Raw genomic sequence first — 14709 nt, 5'->3', positions numbered from 1 at the left:
CACATTGCTAACATACTTTCTCCAAGCCTGTCTGCAGTCCACAACACAGATCAACTTACAGGGAGGTCTGCCGCTCAGAGAGAGAGAGAGAGAGAGTAGGCCTAGTGGGGCAATAGTGTCTTGTCTTGTTGTCTTTATTTTTTTTTTTATCAAGAACAGTTTTACTTGCAAATATCTAGCAACCTTAAACTTCATTATTGAGTAGGCTGTACAGTAGTAGTGCTATTGCATTGCTTATGTCAGGACAAGGAATAATACTGACCCCGTTTTGAACTTGTGATGGTTCATGGTAATACAAGAATGCATTATTCTTGCAGCCCAACCATGTAAACCATTTAACCGTTGCCTTGCAGTAATAGTACATTATTTGTTTATTTTCATTATGCTCTTGCTAATCGATGTTGCACTGACATTATTGTTTATTAATGCTATTTTCATTAATGTAGTCTTACCAACGTTTTAAAACTATTAACTGTTAATAACTATTGTATTGTTTTTATTTGTAGGCCACAGGCTACGTTATTTGGACGAAAGCGCGTGTACCAAATCTCAAAACCATAACCATTGGAAGAAAGTATTTTGTGTGCGTAACTTTTTGAAAATATATAGCCTACTTATGATTTAAATGTTGTCCTCGGAAGTCTGCTGCATACACAAAGTAACCCTAGGCTACTTCAAAATATGCTAATACGCTTTCTTTGATGATACGCGGGCTCACGCAGTCGGTCAAAAAAAGTGGTGTGGAACATCTGCCAAGACTAGAGTAATCTATCCTAGGCTCCCCCTTATTTTCGACAATGTCACACTATACCTCACACTCGCACACCGTGCACAGCAATGCGTTCACCTTCAGTCGGTAGCTTGAACAACAGTGAAATCGCACAGGTCTTGTCGAAATAGTGAATCGACATCTGTATTACTCCATTGTAATTGACTAAGCCCATGTGCATGTAGCACAGCATCCCAGGAACGTCATGGCAACTTGGTGAGAAGGGGCGGCGCTGTTATTTTGCACCGCAAACGAGACTCGTCGACGCACCGCGGATCAGGCGACTAGACGAGTGGTAGGACTTGAACATGGACTAGCGTCAATTGCACGTTGTGCACATCAACAAATAATGCAGTGACAGTAGGAATAAAGAATATAGGCCAGATTTGGTCTTGGTAGAAGATGGCGCCGTCTGGCTCGCGCAGTATTAAACGGAGCTGTAAGAGAGTTTTGCACTGGATCCCGGTTCTATTCATCTCCCTAATTGTGGCATGGTCTTACTACGCCTATGTTGTCCAGCTTTGTATTGGTAAGACTCTTTCCTCACTCAAAACACTATATGACCTAGCTGTGTTTGCCAGTATCTCCAAAAGACTGGAAATATGAAATGTGATGATTTGTTATACTAAAATGTATCTGGCGTCAGCTGTAAGAAAAAAAAAAAGCCAGTTTCGTTCTGTTGGAATCATCTCGACTAAATTAATTGTCCAAATTAGTGGTCAGGAGTGGGTTAACATGGGCACATATGTCAACGCATGTGATGGCATCTGGAAAGCTCCAACAAAAAATGTTGAGTCACTTTCAGAGAGTTCTATTTGAGAGAGGTGAGCATAGACAATAAGATCATATTTTGAATAGGCCATAAGCAAGCAGGTTGTGCAGTTGTGTGAAGGATTTGTGTTCAAAAGTGCTCCTTTAAAATGCAAAATCTAATTTATTCATATGATTGATGCACTCCATAACCATGATGTGTGCAAACTACATCATGAAACATGTACTCCATACCTCAACACATCAGTGTTCAAAGCATGCACTAGCCATTTGTGCACTGTCCAGATGAAAAATCACTTCCGGAATCAAGGCGCAGCAGATTTATGTGGTGCTGTATCATCTGCCAGGATATAAATTAGTTTATGGTGAAGGACCTTACACAACCACTAACACAATGCAAATGTGCATAAATCACTCAGCCCCTATGTGAAGCAAGCCATCTTCAGCCTGCAGTACACTTTCATCATCAGTCTACCATCTCAGCAGGTGGCATATGGGTCACTCATCTCAAGGCATCTGGGAGTCTCTGTCTCGGTGCCTGACAGTAGCCATAAGTTATATGTTCACATCTCATAGTGCTATGTCTCAGTAAGCTCAGCACGTCGCCAGCTCAGGCTCAGACTGTTACTGTCCACAACAACATCTAGGGAGCCGTGTGCTGGGCTGCGGTTGCTGGAGATCCCTGTGTAGGCTCTGTGAGCTCTGGTTAGGACAGCACAGACCCACAGCCCCAACTGCTGATGCTGCTGCTGAGGTCTAGCAGCGTTTCTGCTGAGCTGCAGTCAGACGGTCTCCACAGACGGCCCTTCCAGTTTGTCAGAGTGTGCACACACCAACTCAGAGCAGCTACAGCCCATATTCCCAGGGCTTGAAACAGTTTAAGGCTTCATGTTGGGCCCATTCATTATTGCAAGCTGTCAGTAAAATGTCAAGTCATTTGTGTGTGTGTGTGAGTGCGTAAGAGCACGGTAAAGAGAAGGAGAGAGGAGAGAGAGCTGGAGAAAATAGCTTTAGAAGCAGACTGGGCTGAAGGCGTAATTACGTCTGATGTTGACCTGCTCAATTGTGTCCTCGTCTCACAGTCTATTAGCAACATGTCATGTCCACAGAGACATGATCTCAGGGAAATTGTTTTCGTAAGGACAAATAGTCTAGCAAGCATTCCTATCTGATTCAGAGTGGCTAAGCTGCGGTGTGAAGATGTTAAAAGCTGACTATACGTAAACTACCTCTTGCACAGTGTGAATTAGGTCAGAATTTGTAATGCTAGATTATTGTAGGTCAACTGAAAACAATGATTATGATCATTTGTTCACGTCTCAACTGATAATTCATTGTTGGTGATTTGGAGGCTTCACCTGAATGGGACATTGTCATTATTAAAAAATGCCGTGGATTTTAGACAGCGTGTACCCCATGGTACAAAAGGCTTACGAGTGTAATGTCAGCTGATCCCTCTATCTGAAAGCTAATCTCATTGCCTTCCTGTCAAACGCAACCTCAAGCAATCTCTGCTTGACCCATTTCTTAATGGACAACCACTTAGTAGAGTTTTGAAATGCATGTTGTTCAGTACCGCAGCAATAGTTTTTGACAACCACACTTTGTATTGTAACACAGAGATTCACCAGACAGGCAAAAAGATCGGTATAAAGTAAAATCTATTATATGTTTGGCTGGATACAGTTATTGGCAATATACAAGGAACATATCAGGCTAAATGAAAAATATGACTAATAAATTGCAATTACAATCAAATAATAAAACTTACTTTTAGCTTTTATCTGGATATACTGTATTAAATTGACTGGTACAGTATATTGTGCACTGTTGTAAACCGTAAAAGCCTTATTGAGCAGTTTCTAAATCTTATTCACAATGAATGATACTAAGTGAGCCATCTGCAGTATGTGTTGCTCAGGTCATCCTGTGTCCAGCCTGAGTGGCTATATAAGACAGCATCTGTTATAGTGCAGTTAATGGCTCTGTATCCCTTTGGCAATGAACACACTGACCACAATACCTTACATCACTTTATCCCAGCATCTCAGACCGATTCTCTGTCCAGTGCTGTCTAAATGTAGAGAGTCATTGGGAGACTAGTCAGCAGCCAATGTCCTTACTGAAGGACTGTGTGCATCAGCGGTCCCCATCATCTCCTCTAAGGGTACTTCACGGTCTGCTGGCTTGTGCTGACAAAATTAGTATAAGCAGTTATATTCCTGTAGTAGTAGCCTAGTGTGCAGGATGCATTAGGCCTACTGGTCTACATGAATGCTGAATCACAGCTACATTGTTCAGAGTTAACATGGGCCTTTTGACTTGTTAGAAAAATCTAATGGAAATTCAGTCCCTAAACTTTGGGTCTTTTTAAATTAACACAAAAATCAACTGTATTGACAAAAACTAATCACTCATTAACAAAACATGAACATTTCTGTAGTAGAGTAAATGGATCTACATATACTGTAAACTCAGAAATATTCAAATGGTTTACATGCTCACAAGCTCCTAACAGCTCGTCCCTTGATCTTTTGTTATAGCCTTGACACAGTGATATTACAAGTTTGTGTTGACAGACCTTAGATAAATGGCCAAACATATGTATTTTTTTCTCTAAACATTTGATTGTTTCTTTGTGGTCTGTATGTCTAATAATATGATTGCAAATAACTACAAACTGATCTTTAAAAGTGTTATCTGATACATATGAAATGACAATGCATATGGATCATTCCACACATGCCTTGTACACTATGACCACCCTCCAGAAAATCATTTTCGCCCACCTCAGACATACATTTTCTTCCACATTGAAATATAATGGAGTGAACTATAGTAAATGTGACGGGGTGGTACATTTCATAATAAAATGGCTCTAGCTATCCAATAACGGTCAAGTTATTAACTTCACATACATGCCTTCAATTAGACATGTAATTTGCTCAGCAATAGTGTTAAAACTGCAATGAAGAACAGCTATACCTGTATATTTTGCGTGACGAGTGGTTGGATTAATCTTGACAGACCCTCTCATACTAATGAAAAAACAACAAAAACAATGTTAAAGAATGTCAATGCTTAGTTTCTTCTCTATTACAAATTGTCTTTGTTCATGTTCATGTCAAGTAACAGTATGCTATTTACAGACAAAACAAGTTAATGTGACGGCCGGATGATCAAGAAATATGTTGAATGCCTTCAGGAAAATATATTTAATTCTGAAAATAACAAAACTTTGATAAGAATATAACATTTATGTACGTGACATTTTAGATGTAAATGTCATGTTGGTCAACCCGGACAAATGGTCATGCACTTAAAAATAGTGTGATTCTCAGTAAGAACAGCAGTTTCTTCTAAATCATGTTAAGAACCCTTGAATTGTTAGCGCTAGGCTTTAGAATAGAATGATCCATAGAATGACCCATATGGATTTTGATACATTCTCATGGCAACACCTTAATTGACATTGAGTAGCTATAAAAAGAAAGCTCTAATACCTACTCTGATGTTATGCTTACATGAGCTAGCAGTCTGTCTGGTACCACAAAGACAGATGGTCTGAGGGGGAAAAAAATGCCTCTTGGACTCTCAGGGGATCCTTAATTAGCAACGAAGAGTTCTAAAATGGTCTGACTAATTTGGAAACTTCCAAGGAAACAAATGGCCATGAGTGCCAACTGTGTGACATGTGCACTGCAGGCTGATGAGTGCAGTTATGATTGACGTTTGACAAAAGATGAATAGAACATGTGAACATCACAGCATCTGTGCGTTGTCTCTCACTATAATTGTGTCTTCTGATCTTTTGACCCCCCCTCCCCCTTATTTTATTTCCAGCATCGATCGAAAATCTTGGTGAGAAAAGTAAGTGCATTTGTATTACATTTCAAGAGTGATGCCATAAAAAGTTGGAAATTGTAGCACAAACAAGTTGGACTATCTTTGGATGAGTGCTGTACTGTAAGTGCTTATAGTTGGTGTGACAACAGTAGGGTTCTCATGTCAGCAGATGGGTCATAGGTGTTTTTCACAGGGCAGTGGCCAACAGGCAGGAGTGCCTGATAAAGAAGATAGTTTGCTTATGAAAGCATTTGAATGTATCGATAACTTTCAGAACAAACCTAGAAAGCAAGATTATCCACTGATTTGTATGTAAATGAACATTAGAAATTGATAAGCTGTTGCACACTGAGATAAAAACATATTGATTGACTGAGTTCAATGGTAGCAGCCCTGATACTGTACATGTTTTATTCAGTGTCTCACAATGACTATTCTCTCATTTCAGTTGTTTACCTCCTGGCATATCACTTCTTCTTCATTATGTTTGTGTGGGCATACTGGCAAACCATCTTTACCAAGCCCATGCATCCTCTGAAAGAGGTGAGTTTGTGTCTGCTCACTCTGAACGAAGGCTGGCATTAGCAGGGGAGTTGTTCAACAGGACTGCATGATCGTGACTCAGAATTCTATTCTTTAAGCGTTTCCCTCTAAATGGATCAGCATTTTGCTGAAGCAGAGACGGTTTTGTGCTTTTATAGCCTTAGTTATGAATAGACTCATTATATTTCTTGAAAATGTGAGTTATTTGTCATGAGTCTGTCCAAGGAGACTGTGGCTATGCAGCTGCTGTTCTTCCCCATAGCATTCTTCCCCATTGCATGCTACTGTTCAATAATGGGGCCTCTCTTGATATCATTCATTTGCCTGCCAGTTAAATGTCTTCAGGCAAAAGCTCCAATTGAATTCCAGTAATAAAACAGGAATAAACACTGCAGGGTCCTGGTCATGAGATATAAATACACAGAGTCTACAGTGCACCAAGTCCATGTGTATGTGTGTCAACAGTTCCATCTGTCATATTCTGACAAAGAGCTTCTGGAGAGAGTGGACCGAGGAGAGTCTCAACAGGAGATTTTGAGAAGGATTGTCAAGGATTTACCTGTCTACACACGCACAATGTCAGGAGGTACAAATCATATCTGGAGACTCCAACATCAAGCAGTTTCCCAATATGCACACAGCAGTGTTTGTAAACACCAGTCTCCTGTTGTGTTTGGCACCTTTGTTCTCACATCCTGTTTTGCAGGCTTGGTCGGGTGTTTATTAGGAGCTTGTTTATTAAAACAGATCACTTCATCTAAATATGCTGACTATGCCTTTTACATTTCCTCTCCCTTTTAACGTGTCCCTGCAGACGGCCTGCTTAATGCTCATTTTTACTCTGTTTGCGTTTCTACATTGTCATTTGTTGACCTATACGATGAGGCAGGTTGGGTTGATTGATAACTGAACAAATCTGGCTTCTCTTCAGCTATTCGTTTTTGCGACCGCTGCATTCTGGTGAAGCCGGACCGATGTCACCACTGCTCAGTCTGTGATAAGTACGACCTTCCCCATGGCTGTTCTGAATTGAATTGGGCTCTATTGATTGTGTTGATCACTCTTCCCAATTGCCCCATGCCTCTGTTATTTCTGCAGGTGCATCTTGAAGATGGATCACCACTGCCCATGGTGAGCACTACATCAGTGTGTAAACTAGTACTGTTAATTGACTTCTTTTGTTGTTCTGACTGACCTGTTTGCATTAAAGGCTATCATTAGAATACTAACACCACCCACCTTCTCTCACTGCAGTATTTTATGATAATTACTTCATCCTAAGAGACACTAGATTAAAATGAGATGCAACAATTAGAGGCAGCTTCCACAAATCTTTGCCTACTGTTCCCGTGTGTTGTTGTTACTTGCACTATGGATTCACACCCACTCATTTTTCTTTCTTTTTTCTAAAATCTAGGGTGAATAATTGCGTCGGCTTCTCCAACTACAAGTTTTTCATGCTGTTTCTGGCGTACTCTTTACTCTATTGCCTTTTCATCACTGCAACAGACCTGCAGTACTTCATCAAATTCTGGATGGTATGTTTAGAGTTGCTGGATGATGGTGCTCTTTATGGTTAGGACAGGTGTGCATCAACACGATAATTTCCTTCTTTGTGCTTTCTTTTAACAATGGTGATTTATCTCACAGGCTGGTGGTAAAATACATGAGCGGCTGAAGCAATTTTTGGTAGGGAGTAGTCAATATCATCTGCGCTTCTTATAGGCTGCAGTGTACTGTAGTATTAGTGTAGTTTACAGTGCAGTAGATTTATCTGATCTTTTACTTTGGTGCAGTGCTTGAAGTCTGAAAATGAGGGGAATTTTAATCAAACATTTGGGAACATAAATAGAAACTGACACTGACTCAGTTGTGCTCAGCGACTAAATGTCTTGATTAAAGCCCGCCAGTAGTTCAGGTCTTGGTTATGCCAGTATGCAGTCTCTGTTATGCTGTTATATTATCCTTGTTAGTTGGTAATTGGCAACGATATCCAAATATTTTCATCAAGTTCAACCATGCCTTCTGTCTTATTCAAATGTTGATAGATTTTTCCATTTTTGTTTGTGACAATTTGCAGAGTGGTTTGCCAGACACCCAAGCCAAGTTCCACATTATGTTCTTGTTCTTTGCCGCCTCTATGTTCTCTGTCAGTCTGGCAGCACTGTTTGCTTATCACTGCTGGCTGGTTTGCAAAAACAGGTCAACTCTTGGTGAGTCAAACTAACCATCATTATGTTATAGTTATCAATGTATACGTAACATATTTATATACATAAAATAAAACGATCAATTAAGGAGGGATACAATGGAAAAATGAAACATTATTCACTGATGGTAGCCTAACGAGCCAGACCCACATCAAGATGCCGCTAGGGTCGTCTAGATTTCTAGGCTACACTGATTGAATATCTTCATAAATATGTTTTTTTTTTGCCATATTTCACACTATTTATTAAGTAAAGGTACATTATTGACATGATCTTGTAAGTTGCATAAGTAGTATAACAGTGTAAAGACAAAAGAGTGTAATTTGGTTTCAGAGGCTGTCCGAGCACCTGCGTTCCGTCATGGACCTGACAAAAATGGCTTCAGTTTGGGCATCAGCAAGAACTTCCGCCAGGTCTTTGGTGATGAGAAGAAGTTTTGGCCAGTACCTGTATTTTCAAGGTAAGTGTAGAAAAATGGTCTCTTACTACTTTTAACAGGTAAAATGGATAGCTTAGCCAAAACTTAATTAACCTACTCAGTGTCTTAACAACTGCTGAATTGTTCTGGAGAAGAAAATTACACCATTTATCACTTAATTAATATTAAACGTATATAAATAGGGTATGAGTGGCTTTCATTTTAAACAACGTCATTATTTTTTGTTTCCATTATAAGGTGGGAGATTGATGATGTTATTAGGGGCTTCAGGACTATGGCTTTGTGAGAAATTGCATTAACATTCACCTTTTAAAAAATGATGGTGAATTGTTCAATGTAGTTGTTGTGCTTTAAAATAATGACTTCAAAGTCATTTTGATTATACGCAGACCCTGTCGCGTTTCTGTGAACACAGATGCGTGTCTGGAATGCCTGCTATTGCACTATGCAGTGTCGTTGCTCTGTTGCTGGTACATTGTTTCAATTGAAACGTGTTACAACTGTTGCACAGCTTCAACATATAAAGAAAGAACCTTCTCATATCAGGAATCTATGAAGGCCGACCTTATTGTGTCTGGAATGTTTGGTCAGGTCAGGCGTTAAATGACTGGAAGACGTGATCTCTGTTTGGATCTTGCAGTAAGGTGTTACTTGCTCCGTGCGTAGCCAGACAGTAACATTAATAATTTAGGTGACATAACATCCTCGCATGTTCTCATGTGGCTTGACTGTGATGTAGGTGGCAGAATTGTGCTCTCTTTAATGGTTATAATGGTTTTAATTACATGCAGTTTAGGAGATGGCTGCGCCTTCCCTACTTGCCTCGTTAACCAGGACCCTGAACAGCCTTCTACGCCTCCTAGCCAAAGCCCTCCCAACAAAAGGTCTGTCAGCACTCAAAACTCCACACACTCCCACTCAATGTTTTTTGGGGTAGTCATTGTTTTCACATTATGTATATGATTTAGTACACATTCATCTGTTATATGGAGTGAGAACTTCAGGCTTCCAACATTGCTGCTAGTACTAAGGAAACACAAATCTGTGATCAAAGAATGTTACAAGCCAATCCGAGCATAGTATTTGTGCACAAATATAATTGCTAAAGTCTGTCTGGCTTAGGCAAGACAAAGTGATTATCTAGCAGTTACTACTTCCTATTAGTTCTAAAGAAACAGCACCTAATGTGTTCTGTTGTCCTCAGCAGTGGTGGAGACGCCCACCAGTTCCCTGCCAAGCCACTGAGAGAGTCTCAGAGTCGGCTGCTCAACAGTGGTGAGTCGTTTCGCGAGAGCGATGGACCCGAGGACCGAGAGCGGACTGGTGAGAGGACAGCGGCCGGATATCCACCCACTGGCCTTTATGGAGCCTGTCGGACATAGAGCTTAGCTTACTGAATGCTGATGTAGGTCATTCAGAGGGCTCTGGGCTAAAACAAATGATAGCACAAACTCTTAGTTGTTCTCTGCACTCACATGATTGAATCCAAGAGCATCCTTTGTAGAACAGAATCAGCAAAAGAGTCACATGCAGTCATACCCAGTTTTATTGCTAGCCAAAGCTGTTTGTTCTTATTGCTCTGATAAATACCGGTAGGCACCATGTACAAATTGCTGTCTTGCAATGGCAGTCCAGCATGATTACGAACACCATACACTGCATGTATTGGTATACTGTTGATTAAGGATCTTTGAGAGTTGAATTAACTTCTTTCTTGATTTAACACCACCCATTTTGCTGAATTACTATTATATAGTAGTGTGTAATTATCAGCATTTCTGGTTAGATGTGAAAAGCCTCCACATGTCCACATAGGGAGGGAAAGTAATCTCATTGCCCCCTACTGGTTGCTTAGCGGAGTTGATGGGATTCTACACAGCTTGTTTTTAAGAAAAACTATATCTCATCTCGGTCTAATTTGGGAAGTTAGTTGAATGGCCTCCATATGATATGCATTGGGGTGGTTCTAGATGTCATGCTTTATTTTTAGGATAATGAATGGTTTTGAAAACTAAGTCTGCGGGACATAACATTGGAACTGCTCTTTGATAGAACCGAAACCATTATGGGCACTGGCTTTCACTTTCCCTCTCTATTTTAAAGGCCACATGTTGATTCATGCTAAGCATACCGTATATAGCACTAGTCCTTAGCCTTTTAAGTCTCATCGTTCCTCCCTTCCCATTCCTTAGGTACACCAAATCCAGCTATGACAATAGAAAATGAAGTGTAGCAGGAAAATGTGTGGATTTTCCTCGCAAAAGGTTTGTGAAATGTACATGTGCATATACTTACACTTAAAAAAACTCAATGATGTGTTAATGTGTCCAACTAATCAATGAACTGAATATTTATGAGCGGGTCTGGTTCTTTCTCTACAGACGAGGTCCCGGGAAGTGGACAGAACACAAGGTCCTACACAGAGTGCCTACACAGATGTGATGTTGGGACAATGGGACTGTACTGTAACCCATGAGCTTTGTACAAGTTGCTTCAGTACAACGCACCCCACCAAGGGCTGTTTCTGTCACCAGAGCTTACGGACGACCATGCTTCTGACTCGATCAATTTTGTGTCCTTACATAAATCTGACAACCATCTGTTTTCTGTCAGACAGTGCACTGTTTATTAACACAAGTGTTCTGAATGCCTAGGACAGAGATATGTTAATGCATGTAGTTTTTAATTCTGCTGTATGTTCAAGTACAAACTCTCAAAAGGGCCGGAAAGTTGTCTAAATGGTTTGTGAATGGAAAAGGACTCGCGTAAAGATGGAGTGCTTGGTGACCTTGTTCAGTTCTTTGAACCAGGAATGGTCATGTGGTTCAGCTAATGCAAAAAAAAACAGCAGTTGCGATTACAAAAGCACAGTAGACCGTTGGGTTTGTTGTAATGGTCATGCTCTGAATATAATTCAAATGGCCTCCTAGAGGTCCTAAGGCTGTCACTGCTCTCTGTAGCACCTCCTAGCGGTCATCACGGTGCATGGACATTTGCTAGGGATGTGTCAGAGGGGCTCTTGACTTTTACATCCTTACAATGGGCAGGAAGGACAGGTTAAGACCATTTTGAATGTCTTACAAGATATTTATAAGCTTGTGACTTTATGTACTGGTTGGAATGGAGTTTTTTTTAACAATGACAAGTGTGAACATGTTTATTTATTAATAAGGAAGAACAGGGTTGACATTAGTTATTGCAGAATTCCCCCCAAATTTTCAATCTCTTAGTGATGTTTTACTACCAAATGTATGCATGAAAAGTATTTTGAAGTAAATCTGAATATTCCTAGGAACTTAATTGTTCCAGATTTAACATACAAAATGGGACAGTAGTTACCATATAACAACATACTGTACACCAAACACTTTGATGCTTAATGGTACAAAGAGGGGTAGCCTAAATTGGTTTGCGAACTGTCATGCAATACCAAAAACAGAGAAACCCGGCTATAATCCTGTGAAACAATTTAAGGCTGTTAGCACATTCGTAACCATTCCACAATGGCACTATCTGAAATTAAGCTTTTAGAGCTCTTTAGGATTCAATTATCTGTATTCAATTCAACAGAATGAGTATCCAGGTTCCTCCACTCCATTTGGCTTCAAAATACAATTGGTGCAATACTCCAGCATATGTTGGCATATCACTAAATTTTAATAACAAGTTGGTGCCATAGGCCTACCTTATGAAGCATAAGACTATGTATCTAATACTTGTTTTGTAGATTTCAGTATTTTTGTAATCAGGATGTTTACTCTGCCAAGTATGGTTAAAAATGACATGCTAATGAATAAAACAATTGAATACATGTGAATGACTGAAAGTGTTTAAAGAACTTCGAGAGAGTGAATAAAATTAAATCTTGTTCTTGATTCACCTGCTACAATTCCCTATAATTTTAACCCTGCTTTAAGGAATGCAAATACTGTTTGAAATGTTTGAGAATTCCACTGATTCTAAGTCAATGTAGTTTTTGGCCAATTGTATGGATTGTTTTCATAAATGTGCATTGTATGGTATTTGTTTGAACAATGTGCTTTGGTTACTATGAAAGGTCAAGCTTTGTTTCTGTATATGTAAGAAATACAACGTCAGTTACAGATGTATTGCTTGGAAATTCTGTTTTAGTATGCTAATAGTGAATTATTTGGGTAACTTGCACTGAGTATCTTATTCTTGAATAGACAAAAACCTTTGCATATTATGATCAAGTAAACATCTGAAGTTTTGTTTAAGGGCTGGACTCTCATTTGGTTGAGTGAATATGACCTCGAGGCTGACTAGATTTGAACACTTAAGATTATTATACTGTAAAACACTACTGCGGTCTTCAATGCCTTTGGTGATCCAACACCAGTTGGTAATTTAAAATATATTTATTTTATTTCCATCATAATAATATTGGCTTTATACCACTTAGTTTACCAAAATGTATCTGTGCTACATATATACAAATGTAATTTCTGTTCATTCTGTTCACGTCGATGAAATTGACCTACCTCACAGTATTTTATGGCTACAATAATGTCGGCTATCAAAATTAATCCCCAACGTTTTTTTGGCAACAGGGTTGGTAATACTGTGCATTGACATCCCTTTTATGAGGATCTCCTCATTCTTATTTTTTTTCATCAAGCAAAACCTTAACTATTGCTGTTAACACCGCCTCAGAAAAAAAACACTTCTTTCTAAACAACCACATTTTTACAGTACCAGTTTAATCAATGCCTAATATGTATGTAAACAAAGCATTTGTCAGCAGCATAGTGGTTTCTGCAGATATTTTGAGATATTGAAATATGAGGAACTGCATAGCACCTGTATTCAATCAATTACTACTGAATCACCCAAAAGGATTGCAGAACTCTCAAACATATGTGATTATTATTCCTGTCATCTGTGTATCCTTAAACTATAGTATATTCGCATCATGAGGCTAAATGTTATTTGTTATCCTGGAGAAGTATATATGATTCCACTTTCCACCTTTTAAGTGTGGTGACCGTGTTTTAAATGCTATTTGGACAATAAATATAAAACATGACATGTCCGCATGTTCAAATGATGTTGTTTCTATGTCACAACATCTTGGAATATCTTAAATAAAATGTGATTTACTACTGTTTTACAATATAAAGGATGTGCTAAAACTCTTCCCTTATGCAATTTTGATGTGATCAAAGACATAATATCTATTAATGCTGCTCTAGATCATCAAAACTTCACAATGTTTTTTGCTCTTCAATAGTTTTGATTCACATAATCCTTATTACTATTGCAAGAGCTGCCTTCTGATTGCATTTTTCACAACATTGCTTACTAATGAATGAATTTTCAAATATTATATATTGTATTACCCTTTCTACATTTTCTTTAGTTTTCAAAATACATACTGAAGTATTTCTGTCATCTATTTTCATTGTGATTGTGAAAATTGTTGCCAATATTAGGTCTTTCAAATGTATGTCTCTACTGCTTATTTTCTCAATGAAACACGTTGTCCTTTATGCATAAAAGGTGCTATACAAATAAAGTGGTTCCCTATTGATGTCAAAATATGTCTTTCAAATGTATTCCACTCCACACCATGTGATAACAAACAATGTTTTCTAGCCTTTTCTTGTATTTCTATAAAACAAATGTCTACAAATACACATACAAAGTTCACATGCTCAGTTAATGTGTTAGAAAAAGAAACAAAGCTTTTATTTAGAAAAGCTCTAAAAACTCACCCTTTATGCTGCATATCCTCGTTAAGATGAATCCTTTTATACATAAATGAAGTCACCAAACTATCAGTAGCCTCACCTCAAACATAAAACAAAACTGTGTGGAATCATCCATGGCTCTGCTTCTTGATATACATGTCATGCCTGGAACACTGGATGCAAACATCCACTGAGACAAGGAGCACGGTTGCAGGAAACTAAAATAATAGATATTGCTATTAACTATCATCACATTATGATTTTTCTAGCAAAATCCCAACTGCAACAATACACATGCAAGCCGATCTTCCAAGTCACGTCCCAAAACACGCAACCCCCCCCCCCCCCCCCAAAAAAAGCTTGCGAGTTTCTGTACACCCTACTTCACACCCATGGATGTTTACACTGATGCAGGAGGCA

At 39.0% G+C, this 14709-nt stretch overlaps 1 protein-coding gene across 1 annotated transcript; it reads left to right on the top strand.

The window, feature by feature from the left end:
- Positions 1–1078: 1078 nt before the first annotated feature.
- Positions 1079–14109, top strand: zdhhc2 (zinc finger DHHC-type palmitoyltransferase 2). The gene is made up of 13 exons (XM_062524395.1): positions 1079–1298; positions 5384–5410; positions 5835–5929; positions 6395–6515; positions 6861–6930; positions 7028–7060; positions 7347–7467; positions 8010–8142; positions 8473–8599; positions 9370–9462; positions 9786–9901; positions 10771–10842; positions 10960–14109. Exons 1-12 carry the CDS (start codon positions 1172–1174, stop codon positions 10809–10811), a joined length of 1104 nt encoding a protein of 367 aa, XP_062380379.1. The 5' UTR covers positions 1079–1171; the 3' UTR covers positions 10812–10842; positions 10960–14109.
- Positions 14110–14709: the final 600 nt, after the last annotated feature.

Source organism: Sardina pilchardus, chromosome 21 (genome assembly GCF_963854185.1).
Source record: "Sardina pilchardus chromosome 21, fSarPil1.1, whole genome shotgun sequence".
In the NCBI taxonomy this organism is placed as follows: Eukaryota; Metazoa; Chordata; class Actinopteri; order Clupeiformes; family Clupeidae; genus Sardina; species Sardina pilchardus.
Note: the sequence above shows the minus strand (reverse complement) of the source record. Positions and strands in the feature narration are given on the sequence as shown.